At 40.8% G+C, this 20,565-nt stretch overlaps 1 protein-coding gene across 1 annotated transcript; it reads right to left on the reverse strand.

Annotated features, from left to right (window-relative positions):
* Nucleotides 1–16,838: 16,838 nt before the first annotated feature.
* Nucleotides 16,839–17,264, reverse strand: LOC145164954 (uncharacterized). The gene has a single exon (XM_079083599.1). The coding sequence runs from the start codon at nucleotides 17,262–17,264 to the stop codon at nucleotides 16,839–16,841; it is 426 nt and encodes a 141-aa protein (XP_078939725.1).
* Between the last annotated feature and the right edge of the window lie 3,301 nt (nucleotides 17,265–20,565).

Genomic DNA, 20,565 nt, shown 5'->3' on the forward strand with positions numbered 1-20,565 from the left:
AAAATAAAAGATGAGTCTTGAACGAGCTCCATCTTCTCAAAACCTGGCACCGGTACCTGTCTACTGGTGACCTGAGAATACAAGTTATTTTGAAAGCGAGTATCAGCTTTAAAGCTGGTGAGGTCATAAGTATATTAGTGTCTGTATTTGTATGAAAGTGTTTCTAAGTCTGTAATTGTATAAGTTTGTAAAAGTTTGTAATTGTTTGAACTCTCCTAGAAAACCCTATGTTTCCTACTAAAAGTAGCCTTTTACCACGGCATCTAGTATCTGTGTGTGTCTCTTGTAAGAGTGTGTATTTTCCCAAATCTGACTATCATTAACCAAAAATATAGTTTTTACATTATTGTTTATTGTGTGAATATCACAAAGTAAATGTAAATGGGAAAATGAAATAGTACTGTAGTGTTGTATTAAGTAACTATTGCTGTACTAACTACTTTAAACTAATTGTTATTTAAGGTACCATGTGATCAGCCTGTATCCTGCTACCGACTCTAGTAAAACGACGATGTAAGACGTCGTAAGAAATGACGTTTGGCACCCGTAGACTTGCAAGTCCCACTGTAGCGAGCAGCAAGGTGTAGGATAGTCAATCCAGTATAGATCTATACACAAACTCATACGCTCCCCACTTAAGGAGATTCTGGATACAAAAACGGTCATGACAGGTAGTGCCATGCCCCGTTAGGTGGCTCACATAAATGTAATAATGTTCTAGTATATGTATGTGCTAGCTGTATTGTGTGTTCTCTCCCTGTCTAGCATGTATTGTTTGTTTCTCATCATAGTATTCTATTGTTTGTTTCTCATCATAGTATCTATTGTTTGTTTCTCATCATATTATCTATTGTTTGTTTCTCATCATAGTATCTATTGTTTGTTTGTTATTGACTAATGTATGAACTGACTCATTGTATGTTTCACTGTTCTAGTAATAGTATTAGTATCTCCCTAAACTATACCTATTATAGTTTACTAGTAATGTTGTTTGAATGTATGAACATGTTTGTGTATACCTTTGCTACCCAAAGGTATTGAACTGAATGAAAGAAGGAACTTTTATATCTATATACATATACATAATATATAACTAGGATAAAAACGACCTTCGGACAAATAACCTGAATACCCTAAGTCCACAACCAAACAAGGAACACGAAGTAAGGTGAGCTATCAGTCCTAAGTCCTTTCAATCCTACTTATATAACTATATCTATATAGATACACAGAATATAAGTTAAAAGAGTTTAATAAAAGTATTTGATATGAAAAAGAGTTTGTAAAGCAGTTTGAAGTAAAACAGTTTGATAACACAGTTTGAAAAGTAAGAAATCCACTTGTTTGGTAGTTATTAATCACATGTGATTGATATAATAACTATAATAGTTCAACTTGTATTCCCCCCCCCCCCTAAAAGCATTTAAAAACATTTAAAAGGTTAATTAAGGGGTATGAACTCACCTGTAGTGAGTGGTTTGGATGAACGGAATGTATAGGATGCTAGGTGTCAAGTGAAGACTTGTACACACACAATGATCCTAGTTAACATATAATAACACATATATGTATCCAATTAGTCTTTAAACAACTAATTAACAAAGTTAAGACATCCTAGGACATGTAAAACACCTTATTTAAGTGTTATAAGTGCTAAGGATTGCATCTAAGTGTTGTAGGACATTGCTATTGAGTTTAGGGTTCAAGGGTAAACTCCCTTGGAATTTACGGTTTTATGACCATAACTCACGAGTTTACGGTCGTAAACGCATGAGTTGACGGCCGTAAACTCATGGTACTTTTACCATGTTGAGTTTTGAAGCTTTACAAGTCCTAAGAAGCATTTCTACTTGAAGTATAAGCCTTTGGAAGTGATTAGGGCACCATTTCACTCCTTTGTGGAGTTTACGGTCCTTGGACCATTTGTCTTTGGGTTTACGGCCGTAAACCCAAATGGTTTATGGTATTTTGATGTTTTCAAGTACTAAGCACATTAAGGAAGGGGTCTAGGCTAGTTTCCAAGGCCTGTAACGGGCTAGGGCACCCTTTGGCACCCTTTTTAGGGTTTACGGTCCAATGTGTTCTTGGACCGTAAACACCTTTGATCTTGTGATTCCTTGGTGTTTTCTTGATGATTAGAAGTGTAACAAGTCTTATAATACACTAGGGTAAGAGTACTTACTAGGTAGAAGCTTGAAAAGGTGCTAAAAGTCCAAGAACACTAGTGTGTGTTCTTGGTGTTCTTGGTGAAACTTGAAGATCTACACTTTTGGAATGATTTCACGGATGGAATCATGTAAGATCACTATATTAAGTAAGATATCAACTTTTTAGGGATATAAACATTTACAAAGTTGAAGATCAAGAAGAAAAGTTGGATGATACTTGAGAGGATTTGAGTTTGGATCTTGAAAATGTGAAAAAGTGGTAAATAATGACTAAGTGTCATATATATACCCCCTTTTAGGGTTTACGGCCGTAAACACCTTTGTTTAGGCCGTAAACTCCAAACTCTTGGAGTTTTGGGACATTATTGATGCACAATAAACCCTAGGGCATCCTCTCTCCTGTTATCTCCTGAAGTACTAACTTATAAACACTCAAACTTATTCCAAAAAGCTTGAAAGTTAGCAGAAACTGTTCTGACTTCTATTGAATTGAATGGTTGTACAGAATAGAAGTTTCGGGTTGTCACATCATCCCCCCCGTTAGAAGGAATTTCGTCCCGAAATTAGAGTTTAAGCAAATAAGTAGTTACAAATAACTAAGTAAAAAGACGAGGATATTTCAGTTTCATCTGATCCTCTCGCTCCCAAGTGAATTCAGGTCCTCGCTTGGCGTTCCAGCGAACCTTCACTATCGGGATGCGGCTTTGTTTCGTTTGCTTGACCTCCCGGTCCATGATCTCTACTGGTTCTTCCACCGAAGTTGAGGCTCTCGTTGATCTCGATCTCGTCGAGTGGGATTACAAGAGTCTCGTCGGACAGACACTTTTTCAAGTTCGAGACGTGGAAAGTAGAATGTACGTTACTGAGTTCGCGCGGTAAGTTAAGTTTGTAAGCTATAGGGCCGATTCTGGCAAGAATCTCGAAAGGCCCTATGTACCTTGGATTTAGCTTTCCACGCTTTCCGAAGCGTATCAAGCCCTTCCAGGGTGAGACCTTCAATAGAACACGGTCGCCCACCTGGAATTCCAACGGTTTCCTTCGTTTATCAGCATAACTTTTCTGTCGGTCTCTAGAGGCTTTCAATCGTTCACGAATTTGAACGATCTTCTCTGTCGTTTCCCGTATGATCTCCGGACCCATGAGAGTGCTTTGAGGAACTCGTCCTTTAGCTAACTGGGTATCACCCACCTCAGCCCAGCACAGAGGGGATCTGCACTTTCGGCCATAGAGGGCCTCGAATGGAGCAGCCTTTATGCTCGTGTGATAACTGTTGTTGTAGGAAAATTCGACAAGGGGTAAATGAGTATCCCATGCTTTACCAAAGTCGCTCACACAGGCTCGCAACATATCTTCCAAGGTTTGGATAGTCCTCTCACTTTCCCCGTCGGTCTGTGGATGGTAGGCTGTACTCATGTCCAACCTAGTTCCTAGGGAACTTTGTAGCGACTGCCAGAACCTCGAAGTGAATCTACTATCTCTGTCCGAGATAATGGATATGGAAACACCGTGCAGTCGTACAATCTCCCATATGTAGGTTCTTGTAAGCTTCTCCATCTTGTCTATTTCTTTGATAGGCAGGAAGTGTGCGGACTTGGTCAATCTGTCGACGATGACCCATATGGTATCAAGTCCACCCGTTGTCTTGGGCAACTTGGTTATGAAGTCCATAGTGATCCGCTCCCACTTCTATTCCGGTATCTCCGGCTGTTGTAGTAGACCTGAGGGTTTCTGGTATTCGACCTTAACCTTTGCGCAAGTAAGGCATTTACTTACGAAGGTAGCAATCTCTGCTTTCATGTTAGGCCACCAGTATAACTTTTTAAGATCCAGATACATCTTATCTGAACATGGGTGGACGGAATAACGAGTGTTGTGTGCCTCGTTCATGACCAAGTCCCTGAAACCACCGTGTTTTGGGGTCCAGATCCGATCCATGAGATAATAAGCTCCGCCACCCTTAACCTCCAAGTTCTTATCCATCCCTCTCAGGGATTCACCTGCCACATTCTCAAGTTTCAAAGCATCGAGCTGAGCCTCCTTAATTTGTGTGAATTTGTGTGGACAAGTGTGAATGGATAGTCATAGTCAATGATTTGACTCTACGACCAGAATATTCTTTCCGACTTAGGGTGTCAGCTACCACGTTGGCTTTACCCGGATGATAACGAATTTCGCATTCGTAATCACTGAGTAGCTCGACCCACCGTCGTTGTCTCATGTTGAGCTCCTTCTGGTCGAATATGTGTTGTAGGCTTTTGTGGTCTGTAAAGATAGTGCTTTTTGTACCGTATAGGTAGTGTCTCCAGATCTTCAGAGCAAACACAACTGCTCCTAACTCAAGATCATGGGTAGTGTAATTTACCTCATGTGTTTTCAGCTGTCTCGAGGCATAGGCGATGACCTTACCTCGCTGCATCAGAACACATCCGAGCCCTTGATTTGATGCATCGCAATAGACAACAAAGTCTTCTATCCCTTCGGGGAGGAATAGTATTGGTACGGTGCACAAGGCTTGCTTGAGCGTTTGAAACGCTCTCTCCTGCTTCTCTTCCCAGTCAAAGGCCACGCCCTTCTGGGTCAGTGTTGTAAGAGGTTTCGCAATGCGGGAGAAGTTCTGAATGAACCTGCGATAGTAGCCAGCGAGGCCTAGAAATTGACGAATTTCTGTAGGCGTCTTCGGTGCTGACCAGTTCTCAATGGCCTTGATTTTGGAAGGGTCCACGTGTATTCCCTCTTCGCTAACCACGTGCCCTAAGAATTCGACTCTTCGGATCCAAAATTCGCATTTCGAGAACTTCGCATAGAGCTTCTCCGAACGCAGTGTTTCTAAGACCTGTCGAAGATGTTGACTATGCTCCTCCTTACTACGAGAGTAGATAAGTATGTCATCGATGAAGACGATGACGAACTGATCCAAGTAAGGACGACACACCCTATTCATTAAATCCATGAATACTGCGGGCGCGTTTGTTAATCCGAACGGCATCACTACGAATTCGTAGTGCCCATAACGAGTTCGGAAGGCTGTCTTCGGAACATCCTCCCCTAGCACTCGTAATTGGTGATATCCAGATCTTAAGTCGATTTTTGAAAAGAAGTTCGCCCCTTGAAGTTGGTCAAATAAATCGTCAATACGAGGCAAAGGATAACGATTTTTGACGGTCAGTTTGTTGAGCTCCCTGTAGTCGATGCACATACGAAACGATCTGTCTTTCTTCTTGACGAACAAGACTGGAGCTCCCCAGGGTGAGAAGCTTGCTCTTATAAAGCCCTTGCTGAGCAGTTCGTTAAGTTGACAGGACAGTTCTTGCATCTCTGCAGGTGCTAGGCGATGGGGCGATTTGGCTATGGGAGTAGCCCCTGCAACTAAGTCGATTCTGAACTCGACTTGACGTTGCGGAGGTAATCCTGGGAGTTCTTCTGGAAAGATGTCGGGAAAGTCGCGTACTATTGGAATGTTTTGAATGTCTTTCGCTTCTTGGCTCACATCGACCACATGAGCAAGGAATGCACGACATTCCTTTCGCAAGAATTTCTGAGCTTGAATGCTCGTGATGATACGAAGGTTCGTGCCGGGTTTGTCGCCATAAACTACTAGAGTTTCATCAGACGACAGATTAAGGCGAACAGCCTTTTCATAACACATGATGTCGGTACGATGAAGACTCAACCAATCCATGCCGATGATGACGTCGAAACTTTTAATTGAGACCAGCATGAGGTCGATCGAAAATGAATGGCTATCTAATGTTAGGGTACACCCTATGTATATACTGCTAGTGCTCTCCGTCTTTCCATTAGCCATTTCTACAGTGAATGGTTCTTTAAGTGCTCGTGATTTTTGCTTAAGTAAATAAGCAAATTTTTGGTTCACGAAGCTCCTTTCCGCTCCACTATCAAACAGTATGCATGCATAAGAGTTATCGAGGAGAAACGTACCAGTGACCACTGTGGGGTCGGCAACCGCTTCCTCGTGGCCTATGGCCAGAACCCTTCCCACTCCACCGGCATTCCCTGCCTTCGGGCAGTTCCTCTTGAAGTGGCCCACCTCGCCACATCCGTAGCAAGCTTGGCCCACACCAGCGCCGGGGATTTGGGTGATTGGCCTAGCCGGAGCTTTGCAGAAACGGGCAGTGTGTCCCTTCCTGTTGCAGTTCAAACACTGCATTTCGCGACAGGCTCCTGTGTGATGGAAGTTGCATTTGTTGCACTTAGGCAAACTTCCTGAGTACTGCCTTGACGGAGCAGCAGCGGCAGGTGCTATTGCAGCATGAACTGCCACGACCTGCTGCTTTTTGGCAGCCTTCTTCTTTTTCTTGTCATCCCAGAACTTCCGCTTGGAATCAGCGGTTCTGGCGGGTTCTGAGATGGCCAGGGTTGTTGTTGCTGCCGGGGTACGAACCCCATGGTCTATTAGCCGCTGTGCCAATCGCTTGGCACTATCAAATGCAGTGGGGTTTGAAGCCAAAACATTTCCCTGGAATGGTGGCATCAGCCCCCAAATGTATCTCTCGATCTTCTTTCCCTCTGTATGAACCATGTTGGGACAGAGGGCCACCAATTCACGAGATCTGGCGGTATAAGAGACTATGTCAGAGCCCTTCATGGTTAGGCTCCACAGTTCCTCTTCTAGCTTTTGGATTTCGCCCCTCGGGCAGTACTCTTCGATCATTAGATCTCTCAGAGTTTCCCAGCCCATAACATTAGCCACTATTAGAGATAGTGACTTGACATGGCTATTCCACCATGTCAGGGCTTTGTCTTCAAAGGTGCAAGCAGCGAACTTGACCTTGCTCCCCTCTGGACAGGAGCAGATTTCAAAAACCGATTCGGTCTTCTCGAACCATTGCGAAAGGGCAATGACTCCGCCAGTCCCTCTAAAGGATTTGGGCTTGCAGTTGGTGAAGTCCTTGTAGGAGCACTCTCTCAAGCGCACAGGAACTTCACCATGAGTAGATTGAACAGGAGTTCCTCCTCCTGTGGAACTAGACGAATGATATTGAGCCATGGCTGTAGCCACAACCGCAGCTACAACAGCATTTAGAGCTGCCGTATCGATTTGAGGAGCAAGTGGTGTCGGTGCGGGAGGATCGCATCTTGTTGATCGACGAGGAGGCATCTTTCAACTATAAGTTTACAAAGATGAAGATATTGATAAGAATTTAATAGAAAAATTGATGAGAATGACTCATGGATTAACTCTCCATAGTCCAACAGCACAATTGAATAGCACGATTGAATGTAGATTTAGTTCTAATAGATGATAGCATTTGGATAATAATTTCCTTGAGATTAGATATCTGTCAATAATACTGGAATTACAGATGTAATGAGTTTGGGGAAAAATGACCTAGAAGTAGGTCTTACATCAACCAAGATGGGAAAATTTTGACAGAATTACGACCTAATCAAGACCTAACAGGTCTAAGACTTACAAAGATAGGAAATTAGACTAGAGTTTCTACATAAACTAGGTTATGTCCAAAAGAGAAGTCGATGAGACTCTATCGGCGACGAGAACTACTAGAGTGAGTTCTTGACTCCGACAGAAGGCATTCTATGTCCCTCATACGCCTATCAGACCTTGCTTGCTGAGCTCGAAGTTCCCTGACTTCAGCTTGGGTTTCAGCAAGTTCTCTCTGCAGGACTGCATTGCGGACCTGAGTCCTTTCATGAGCAGACTCTAGTTGGCGAATGCAGACTGTATTAACGCCACAGTTGGCGTCAATCTCCAGGACTCGGTCGATATCCGCTCGACCTTGCTCGGTGTTCCGAGCAATCCTACGAACTATGATAGGTAGGATCCTGTCAGCTGAACCTCCCTCGGTGAGGTTGTAGAAAATTCTGTCCCCATTGTAAGGAATGGGTTGACCCTGTTCCTGACTCCATCTATTCAAGTTTGTGGCCCACAGAGGTGTGGGTCCTTGAAATGCTGGACGATGGTTTGGGTTTTGAGCAGCTGGGGGTTGGTTGTTGACTTCTGGTTCTGAGTCAGAACCATCAGAAAAGCCTTCTGCTTCGTGATCATCCAATGGGATTGGGTGATCATCATCTGGCTCTTCTCCCAGCCATCCTGCATTGCCGTGGTTGGGATAGTACGGGTCTCCGGGAAGATGGAATCCAGCCATTATATCTACGCGAGAAAAGGGATATAAGAAATAACTAAATAGACGAACTAATTAGATAATTATAAGATGATCTTTATCAGTTACTTCAATATTTGCGTAATGCATACCAGTCATATGTAACCAAGACAGGATAGAACTTCGAATAAGTGACCCTAACTCTAAGCCCACAACCAAACAAGGAACATGAAGTAAAGCAAAGGTCACAGATTCTAAGTCTATGATATCCCAGATACATATAACCTTAGTGTATCCACTCAACAACTGTTGACATACTAATAAAGACCTTTAGTTCTCAGATAAGTAATTATAGTAACACAAAATACTCCTATAGTATTTTAAGTTTATGTTATAGTCTACTGTTCTCATTGTAGTAGTGTTGGTAAGTTTTTAGACTTGTTGCAACCTCACAACCACACTTACGCACATGCTAATCACTCCTTGGATAATGTAGTTGATCAGGCTACATCTTCCCAGGGTTGACCATATGTCTCTAAGTCTACTTGTGCTGCCCAAAAATCGTAATACTTTTGTTCTGTCCTAGTGACACTGATTTTAGTATGAATGCAGGTATGTATACTTGGTTAAATATTTTATTATTTAAAATATAAACTCTTTATCAGAGTATTTTAATCCCGCTGTGTTTATAGTTCGTATATCTTTTATGGGTTGATACACTCGATTCACTATAAACAATGCTCTGATACCACTCTGTCACACCCCAAAACCGGAACGGCGGAAACGTTCGGGGGTGGAGGACGTCATATTCAGTATCACAACAATGCAAAGTAGTAAACAAGCAACAACATCATCCATTGCATTAATAATATAATTTCATACAAGTGTGTTCTGTCAAGTTATATAGACACCAAAAATATACATCAAAATAAAAGATGAGTCTTGAACGAGCCCCATCTTCTCAAAACCTGGCACCGGTACCTGTCTACTGGTGACCTGAGAATACAAGTTATTTTGAAAGCGAGTATCAGCTTTAAAGCTGGTGAGGTCATAAGTATATTAGTGTCTGTATTTGTATGAAAGTGTTTGTAAGTCGGTAATTGTATAAGTTTGTAAAAGTTTGTAATTGTTTGAACTCTCCTAGAAAACCCTATGTTTCCTACTAAAAGTAGCCTTTTACCAAGGCATCTAGTATCTGTGTGTGTCTCTTGTAAGAGTGTGTATTTTCCCAAATCCGACTATCATTAACCAAAAATATAGTTTTTACATTATTGTTTATTGTGTGAATATCACAAAGTAAATGTAAATGGGAAAATGAAATAGTACTGTAGTGTTGTATTAAGTAACTACTGCTGTACTAACTACCTTAAACTAATTGTTATTTAAGGTACCATGTGATCGGCCTGTATCCTGCTACCGACTCTAGTAAAACGACGATGTAAGACGTCGTAAGAAATGATGTTTGGCACCCGTAGACTTGCAAGTCCCACTGTAGCGAGCAGCAAGGTGTAGGATAGTCAATCCAGTATAGATCTATACACAAACTCATACGCTCCCCACTTAAGGAGATTCTGGATACAAAAACGGTCATGATAGGTAGTGCCATGCCCCGTTAGGTGGCTCACATAAATGTAATAATGTTCTAGTATATGTATGTGCTAGCTGTATTGTGTGTTCTCTCCGTGTCTAGCATGTATTGTTTGTTTCTCATCATAGTATTCTATTGTTTGTTTCTCATCATAGTATCTATTGTTTGTTTCTCATCATAGTATCTATTGTTTGTTTCTCATCATAGTATCTATTGTTTGTTTGTTATTGACTCATGTATGAACTGACTCATTGTATGTTTCACTGCTCTAGTAATAGTATTAGTATCTCCCTAAACTATACCTATTATAGTTTACTAGTAATGTTGTTTGAATGTATGAACATGTTTGTGTATACCTTTGCTACACAAAGGTATTGAACTGAATGAAAGAAGGAACTTTTATATCTATATACATATACATAATATATAACTAGGATTCAAACGAACTTCGGACAAATAACCTGAATACCCTAAGTCCACAACCAAACAAGGAACATGAAGTAAGGTGAGCTATCAGTCCTAAGTCCTTTCAATCCTACTTATATAACTATATCTATATAGATACACAGAATATAAGTTAAAAGAGTTTAATAAAAGTATTTGATATGAAAAAGAGTTTGTAAAGCAGTTTGAAGTAAAACAGTTTGATAACACAGTTTGAAAAGTAAGAAATCCACTTGTTTGGTAGTTATTAATCACATGTGATTGATATAATAACTATAATAGTTCAACTTGTATTCCCCCCCCGATAAAAGCATTTAAAAACATTTAAAAGGTTAATTAAGGGGTATGAACTCACCTGTAGTGAGTGGTTTGGATGAACGGAATGTATAGGATGCTAGGTGTCAAGTGAAGACTTGTACACACACAATGATCCTAGTTAACATATAATAACACATATATGTATCCAATTAGTCTTTAAACAACTAGTTAACAAATTTAAGACATCCTAGGACATGTAAAACACCTTATTTAAGTGTTATAAGTGCTAAGGATTGCATCTAAGTGTTGTAGGACATTGCTATTGAGTTTAGGGTTCAAGGGTAAACTCCCTTGGAGTTTACGGTTTTGTGACCATAACTCATTGAGTTTACGGTCGTAAACCCATGAGTTTACGGCCGTAAACTCATGGTACTTTTACCATGTTGAGTTTTGAAGCTTTACAAGTCCTAAGAAGCATTTCTACTTGAAGTATAAGCCTTTGGAAGTGATTAGGGCACCATTTCACTCCTTTGTGGAGTTTACGGTCCTTGGACCATTTGTATTTGGGTTTACGGCCGTAAACCCAAATGGTTTATGGTCTTTTGATGTTTTCAAGTACTAAGCACATTAAGGAAGGGGTCTAGGCTAGTTTCCAAGGCTTGTAAGGGGCTAGGGCACCCTTTGGCACCCTTTTTAGGGTTTACGGTCCAAGGTGTTCTTGGACCGTAAACACCTTTGATCTTGTGATTCCTTGGTGTTTTGTTGATGATTAGAAGTGTAACAAGTCTTATAATACACTTGGGTAAGAGTACTTACTAGGTAGAAGCTTGAAAAGGTGCTAAAAGACCAAGAACACTAGTGTGTGTTCTTGGTGAAACTTGAAGATCTACACTTTTGGAATGATTTCACGGATGGAATCATGAAAGATCACTAGATTAAGTAAGATATCAACTTTTTAGGGATAGAAACACTTACAAAGTTGAAGATCAAGAAGAAAAGTTGGATGATACTTGAGAGGATTTGAGTTTGGATCTTGAAAATGTGAAAAAATGGTAAATAATGACTAAGTGTCATATATATACCCCCTTTTAGGGTTTACGGCCGTAAACACCTTTGTTTAGGCCGTAAACTCCAAACACTTGGAGTTTTGGGACATTATTGTTGCACAATAAACCCTAGGGCATCCTCTCTCCTGTTATCTCCTGAAGTACTAACTTATAAACACTCAAACTTATTCCAAAAAGCTTGAAAGTTAGCAGAAACTGTTATGACTTCTATTGAATTGAATGGTTGTACAGAATAGAAATTTCGGGTTGTCACATTAAACTCAACTAATGAATAGTAGCGTCTCACTCGAAAACCATTAACGAAAAGTTTGTGAATAACTCTCAGCCCTAACTTAAATATAGTTAAGTACCGAGCATAATAAATTTCGTAGTATAGCATTTGTAAAAGCCGAGTATGGTTGACGTATTTATAAAAGTATAAATTACTCGCTTTTATAGAGATATGTATTTCTACATAACGATCTTGTATAAGTGTGTAAAGTCTTTTGTATAAAAGTGTTCATGGGTAGTAGTCTTTGAAACTATGAAATACTTTTATATTTGTATATGTGTGTAAAGCCTTATGCATGAAAGTATTCATGTATTGAAGTCTTTGTAACTTTAAACTTGTAGCATGCATATCATATAAGACTTATGTATTTGTATCATAAATACTATTTAGTACATGTATTCTCCCCCAAAACGAATAAATATAAAAGAGGGGCCGTAACTCTCACCTCGATATGCGGTTAACGGCTTGTTTTTCGAGTATTTGAATCCGAGAACCAAGGCGAGTTGTTGTGAATTTGAACTTCCGAGATTAGCTTAGTCTTGATGATTGAAGAGACTATAGAAATCTCTAATGATGGTGGGAGGCATCCAAAGTGGCAAATATTCCGAGATGCAAGAGTTCCGAGGTGAAAAAGTTCCGAGATTTGTTGAAACTCCGAGACTAGAAAGTCTGAAACAGTTAAAATTCCGAGATGGGTATAAAATAGGAGGTTAGAAGGTCCGAGATGAGAAAAATCTGAACCTGAGGGAAATTCTTAGGTCAAAAACTCCAAAAATGAGAAAAAGTCCGAAATTGCCCAAAATCCGAAGTCAGATCCGAAGCTGGAAGAAGATCTGAGGGCTGAAGGGTTCAGAGTGGGGAGTCCAAAGCGAGGAGGTTTCAAGACGTGACAGTCTTCCGAGACGAGCATGTTCTGAGACGGAAAGAAGTTCCGAAACCTCTGAGTCCGAGACTCAGGAGGGTCCACGACAGAAGATGCTCCGAAGCTTCATAGTCCGAGACTAAGAGGTCCGAAGTCAACAAGTCTTAAATGACTAAAACTCTGAAATTGGCTTGTTGTTTTCGGTTTTCTTCCCCCGTTTCGAGTGGTTTTCAACGAAATAAAGGGTTGGGATGATATGGGTGTTTAAGGAAGAGGTTCTAAGTGTGGTGAGGGGTGATTTAGGATAGTGGAATCATTTTGTGAGTTGTTTACTGGAGGATATTTGGGAAAGATTGGTAAGAACTTGGGAGAGATTGGGAGAGATTTACAAGACTTGGGATTTTTAGAAAGAGAAAGAAGAAAGAGGGTTCTGGGAGAAGATGTGAGATAGATTTTAGAGAGAGAAAGAAAAGAGAACTGAAATGGTGAAGAGGTGATCTCTATTTATAGTAAAAGACGAATGGGATAGTTTACGTGAGATATCTTCAGGGGAAAAATCCTGATGATTGCACTTCCCAAATATAGTGGGTCCCATCCAAGGGTTACACCCTTATTAGTAGCTTATTAGTACATATAGTCGTGTGCATGGGATCCGGGTGTCGAGGAAATTTTTCGAATTTACCGATGGATTGGATTAAATTTAAGGATTTCAAAAACCCAAACGGATTAATTTTTGAGGTTACGGAACTCCGGGAAATCGCGTTTGAAGTTTTGCATCCTAACGGCTCACGGTGTCCGTTTTCGTGACTTTTGTAAATATTTTTACTAAAAATATTTCGAGTATGAAATTAAATAATAGACAATAGTCTGATTCCAAAAATGCTCTCAGAAATCCCTTCGGCAACGCGTAAGTACCTTAACAGTGTGAAATAGTTTACTTAGAACAGGTAAAACCAACGTTATAACAGTTTGATTTCTTAAAACTGTCGTATCTTTTGCATACGAACTCCGTTGTGGACGTTCTTTATATTTTCGGAAACAGGGGAATACGTACTATGAGTCTAAAATGATTGTTTCGCTTAAAACCGCTTATTACGAAATTTTCAGTTTTTCAGACGCATTAACTAGCGCTGTAGTTTAAGCGATTTGATACTTTGTCGGTACATACATGTGGAAGCAAAGCATCGACTGACATCATATGAAATTGACTTAAAATTGTTTATTTTCCCTTAGATTAAATAAAAATCGAACGAGTTAGATTACAAACAGGTTTCTCCGCAATTTAGTCGTTCATAGTCTACGTCCTAAATTCCGGGATGTCACATTACCTCCCCGTTAAAGGAATTTTGTCCCGAATTTATCACGTTCTAAGCCACTTTATAATGTTATTAAGTCATTTCACTAGTGGAGGGAGCATCACCAAATAAGTGTGGATACGTCAATCGCATTTGATCCTCGCGTTCCCAGGTTAACTCCGGCCCTCTACGAGAGTTCCATCGAACTTTTACTATAGGAATGCGATTTTGTTTGAGTCTGTTGATTTTACGATCCATAATCTCCACTGGATCCTCCACGAAGTGAAGCTTTGTGTTGACCTGGATTTCATTGAGTGGTACCACTAGGTTTTCATCGGCTAGACACTTTTTGAGATTACACACGTGGAAGGTGTTATGAACCTTGCTGAGCTCTTAAGGTAGTCGGAGCTTGTAAGCTACCGGACCGACCCTTGCCAAGATCTCGAAGGGTCCGATGTAGAGGGGATTTAACTTCCCTCTTTTTCCGACTCTAATAACACCCTCCCATGGGGCAACCTTTAATAGGACACAGTCCCCTACTTTGAATTCCAATGGTTTGCGTCTATTGTCGGCATAGCTCTTCTGCCGACTACGTGGGGCTCTTATATGTTCTTTTATTTGGACTATCTTTTCCGTTGTCTCCTGAATGTTTTTCGGGCCTATGAATAGCGTATGCCCAACATGCTTTCCGGCTAGTTGGTTATCTCCAACTTCTGCCCAACATAATGGTGAACGACATCTGCGACCGTACAGGGCCTCGAATGGAGCGGCCTTTATGCTAGTGTGATAGCTATTGTTATAGGAGAACTCGACTAGCGGTAAATGTGTATCCCATGCGTTCCCGAAATATCACACAAGCGCGGAGCATGTCTTCCAGAGTTTGTATTGTTCTTTCGCTCTTACCATCTGTTTGTGAATGGTACGCTGTACTCATGTCGAGTTTTGTTCCTAGGGACCTTTGCAGCGATTGCAAAAATCTGGAAGTGAATCTACTATCTCGGTCCGAGATGATAGATATTGGCACACCGTGTAGTCTGACTATCTCCTTGATATAAGTTCTAGTGAGTTTTTCCATCTTGTTAGTTTGATGGCTAGGATGTGAGCGGATTTGGTCAAACGGTCAACTACTACCCAAATGGTATCATAACCGCTTGATGTCTTGGGCATCATTGTTATGAAGTCCATTGTTATCTATTCCCACTTCCATTCTAGGATCGATGGTTGTTGTAGCAGACTAGACGGCTTCTGGTACTCTGTCTTGACCTTGGAGCAGGTCAAACACTTACCGACATAAGTTGTAATTTCTGCCTTCATATTGGGCCACCAATAAAGCTTCTTGAGATCGAGATACATCTTATCTGATCCAGGATGTGTTGAGTATCTTGATTTGTGAGCTTCGTCTAGAACCAAACTCGCAACTTCTCCAAATCTTGGAGTCCAAATTTGGTTCATGAAGTATCACGTTCCGTCTTCCCTGAGGTCGAATTGTTTATCCATACCTCGTAGGTTTTCTTCCGCGATATTCTCAGGTTTGAGTGCTTCTATCCGAGTATCACGAATCTGGGTAGTGAGATTTGAATGGATGGTTAGAGTTAGAGCCTTATCACGAAGTGGTTTTTCTCGTTCTTTCCTGCTCAAAGCATCTGCCACGACGTTTGCTTTACCAAGATGATAACAAATTTCGCATTCGTAATGATTTAGCAATTCGACCCATCTTCATTGTCTCATATTGAGCTCTTTTTGGTCGAAGATGTGTTGGAGGCTCTTGTGATCGGTGAATAATACACACTTGGTTCCATAAAGACAGTGCCTCCAAATCTTCAAGGCAAGCACCACAACTCCCAACTCTAGGTCATGGGTAGTGTAGTTCTTCTCGTTTGGCTTCACCTGTCCGGATGCATATGCAATAACCTTGTCCCTTTGCATCAGTATGCATCCTAAACCTTGATGTGAGGCATTGTAGTATACCACAAAGTCTTCTATTCCCTCAGGAAGAGACAAAATCGGTGCACTGCACAACAATTGCTTCAATTTATGGAAAGAAGACTCTTGACTGTCTCCCCAATCGAACTTTCTATCTTTATGGGTTAGTGCGGTGAAAGGCTTGGGTATCTTGGAAAAGTTCTCGATGAATCTCCGTTAATAGCCTGCAAGCCCTAAGAATTGGCGTACTTCGGTTGGAGTTGTTGGTTCTTTCCAATTCTTGACTGCTTCGATCTTTGCGGGATCGAGATGAATCCCTTTACTGCTGACCACATGACCGAGGAAATAAACTTCGTTAATCCAGAAATCACACTTAGAAAACTTTGCATAAAGTTTCTCTTTTCTTAGCAGGATTAGAATTTAACGCAAGTGCTGGCCATGTTCTTCCTTGGTTCGCGAGTATACCATTATGTCGTCGATGAACACAGTCACGAATTTATCCAAGTAGGGTTTATACACCCGATTCATAAGGTCGATGAATACGGCTGGTGCATTGTTTAGTCCAAATGGCATAACTAGAAACTCATAGTGAATGTATCTAGTTTGGAATGCCGTCTTTGGAATATCTGATTCTTGAACTCTGAGTTGATGATAGCCGGATCGTAGGTCGATCTTTGAGTAATAGCATGATCCTTGTAATTGGTCGAATAGGTTATCGATCCTCAGGAGTGGATATCGGTTCTTGATAGTGAGCTTGTTTAACTCTCGATAGTCGATGCACATTCTGAACAAACCATCCTTCTTTTTGACAAAAAATACCGAGGCTCCCCATGGAGAGAAGCTTGGCCGGATAAAGCCTTTGTTGAGAAGTTCTTGAAGTTAGCTGGATAGTTCTTGCATTTCCGATGGAGCCAGACGATAAGGAGATCGTGCCACTGGTGTTGCACCTGGGATAAGGTCGATTCGAAACTCAACCTGTCTGACGGGAGGTACTCCACGTAGGCCTTCCGGAAATACATACGGGTAGTCGCACACTTGCGGTATGTCTTTGATTTCCTTACCCTTGTCTCGCGTATCCACCACATGGGCCAAGAAAGCGTAGCATCTCTTCTGCAAATACTTCCTTGCTTTCATGCAAGTAATGACTCTTAGGTTCTTCCCTGACTTGTCTTTGTAAATCACAAGGGCTTCATCGTTTGGTAAGGGTAGTCGCATAGCCTTTTCATAACATATAATCTCTTCTCGATGGGTTGATAACCAATCCATTCCGATGATCACATCGAAACTTCCAATGGTCATGGGCATTAAGTCGACTGAGAACACGTGATTATTCAGGATGAGAAGGCAGTTGGTGAGTATTTCTAAGGTGCTTTCTATTTGTCCATTGCTACTTCTACCGTGTAAGCATTATTAAGTTTGCATGATTCATGATTTATCATTTGTCTAAACTTGTGGGAAATAAAGCTCTTATCGGCACCAGTGTCAAATAATACAGAAGCATAAGTATTGTCGATAGGAAACGCACCAGTAACCACAGTTGGTTCCTGGCGTGCGTCTCCCGAACCTATCACAAATGCCCTTCCCTGACCACTTTGTCTCTTCAGCTTGGGACAGTCTTTCCTGAAATGTCCTGGTTGGTTGCACTCGAAGCAGGTTCGACTTTCTCTTGTGGTAGTAGTTGAGGATGTGTTGTTTGGGTTCTTTTGGCAAAATCTGGCGGTATGACCCCTTAACTTGCAGTTGCTACAGATCATGCAGTCTCCAACATGAGGATAGTTGCACTTGGGGAAGCAAGGTAGAGCTCCAGCGTAGGGCTTTGCTGGAGTGGGAGTGTTTGTGACTGCAACATACACTGTCACACGCTCTGTGTTTGTCTTGCGACGTTTGAAATTTCCCTTCTACTTTCCATTGAACTTTCTTTTAGTGCTCCCAGCTCTATAATTCTCCTTTGATTGGGTCATGGTACCCCGTCGGGAACATTGCTCAGTTAACTCATAGGCCAACTGTTTGGCGCCGTCAAAAGTGGAGGGTCTGGATGCAGTAACCAGACATTGGACTGGCGATTCTAGCCCCCAAATGTATCTCTCCATCTTTTTGTTTTAGGATGGAACCATTCCAGGGCAAAGAGTTGAAAGATCTTCGAATAGGGAGGTGTAAGAAGCTACCTCTAATCCTTGCATGATTAGATTCCAGAGCTCTTGCTCTAGTGTCTGGTTCTCTTGGCATGGGCAATACTCCTTGGTCATCATCTCTTTCAGTTGTTCCTATCCCATGGCATAGGCTTCCGCAATTCCCATGGACTTGGCATGGTTGTTCCACCAAGTTAAGGCAGAATCCATCATCGTGCAAGTAGCGTACTTAATACAATCATCTGGGCAAGAGCTGATGTGAAAGACAACTTCAATCTTTTCTATCCATTGGGACAACCCAACAGCTCCTTCAGTGCCGTAAAAGGATCGAGGTTTACAACCCATGAATTCTTTGTAGGAGTAGTGCTTGGGGTTGTTTTGGGTAACTATAGGAGTACCGCTTCCACTATTTCCAGTATTCCCGTTTCAGGCAGCATCATATGTCACAAATGCCGTAGCAATCCCTTGTGCAAGCATATTCTGCATCATAGTGGGATCCATCTGGAAGGTTGGATTGATATTTGCCGCACTTGGGCCTTCTTCAGGGGTTGGAGTTTCTTCCGTTGTTTGAGTTAGTTCTGGAACACTTCTCCTGATAACTCGGGGAGTCAGTGGCGGACGAACTCGTGGTTCTTTTCGTAGAGGCATTTCCTAATATGTGTTGGGTTTTGAGCACTATAACACTCCTGTGGTGCACATGCAACCCTAAATGCTTTGGATCTATGTTTTCTTTACTTATACATACATTTTCAATTTTCCAAAGCATTCTCCCTAGCTATCATACAATTAAAGCTATATAATATAAAACTTTGTTTGGATGCTTACCTCTTGAGTAGGGTAGAGTTCTTGACCTTTGAAAGCTTGAGCACCTCAAGTGTGATGCCTCTATTGTTTCAAAAGCACCAAAATGCAAGAGGAGGTTTTAGGAGAATAAGATACTTGACTCCAAAGAGTGTGTATCTGTGTGTAGCCGATTTTGGCTTATGGGGGCACTATTTATAATGTGGCAAATACTAGGGTTACACTTTGTAAACCCTAATGCTCCATGACTTTTCACATTCTTATGCTCCATGGGTTAACCTCCATGGACTATCCATGGATTATCTTATTGGTTTAGCCCAACCATATAGTCATGGATCATTTGCCCACATTACAATAATCATTGATTTACATAATCAATCCCCATATATTTAATTAGTCTCTTTTGATCACAAAATTAATTCCAAATTAGTTCTTGATCAATACTAATTAAATAATATAAATATATTATACTTGTAATATATTAATAAATCACAAATAACCTTATTCTCAAAAATCCTTCCTATCAAATTGCACTGGTGAAGGCAACCCAAAAAGGGACCATGGTACAATCGGGTCAAGTACATTCCAGTTATAGTTATGGGTTTAGACACCAAATCCAACAGTCTCCCACTTGGATAAGTCTAATAACTATTACTGCTAATGCACTTCAGGATCCGACTTAGCAATCGTAAGCTTTCAAAAGCCTTTGTCAACTCTGACCCAATCAGTGACGCATCCTTTTCATAAGTGATCATATACTCCTCTGTTCTCAAGATATCGGCTAGAAAAATACATGGAACAATGTCATACTTATTGTCCAACAGTTTGTTTCCCGATTTCTGATTCGTCTAACATAGAACATAACTGAACACATCAATTTAGTTATGACCGAGCCCGACACATAGTCAAAACAGAATCATCGAGGGGCCCAAGATATCGCTTTTATTCCTCCTAGGATAAAAGGCAACATATAAACTTCGACATTTTATGCTTGTACTAACTACTCATTAAATCATGCACAACGACACGTTTTTATAACATCAAGTTACTGATGCGTTTTCATGTCATCAATGCACAACCAACTCGTACTCAACAACTCATATATCTTGGATTGATGATTATATGATATTATCGTCACACAATTACTCGTGATAAATTCCATGAAGTAATTCAGGTGAGCGCGGGTTGATTCAATACTCAAATCTTATTTCAGAAGTACTTATGAATGGTGTAGCAAACTGTTGCTATGCCTAACTCCTTAGACAATCTACAAGCCAACTCATGACAGTCTTGTTTCATACTTACTTCCAACGTATGATCGACTGTGGATAGTTTGAATAATAATAATAATCATAATTTTATTATTCTGGAAGTCAAAACATGCAAAGTGAAACAATAGTAAATAATTGGCACAAGACAATAACTTTACTTATAAATAAAACTCCTTTTATTTAATCATCAAATGTCAATTACAATTTAGCTATTACAAGTTTCGATTTATATAATTACTAAAACTAATATCTTCCTTTAGCCCAATGCCTCTTGCATGCTACAAGTGCTTAACCCAACTCAGTCCCTTTGTAGGAGGATCTGATGGGTTGTCCTCCGACAATATCCCCTTTACCACGAGGTGTCCTTCTTCTACTTGATGTCTTATGAAGTGGTATTTTCTGTCG

Source organism: Lactuca virosa, chromosome 3 (assembly GCF_052849685.1).
Source record: "Lactuca virosa cultivar CGN04683 chromosome 3, Lactuca_virosa_CGN04683_v6, whole genome shotgun sequence".
NCBI lineage: Eukaryota > Viridiplantae > Streptophyta > Magnoliopsida > Asterales > Asteraceae > Lactuca > Lactuca virosa.

Coding starts and splice junctions, on each gene's coding strand:
- LOC145164954 (XM_079083599.1), bottom strand. CDS start 17,264: ATGCCCATGACCATTGGAAGTTTCGATGTGATCATCGGAATGGATTGG.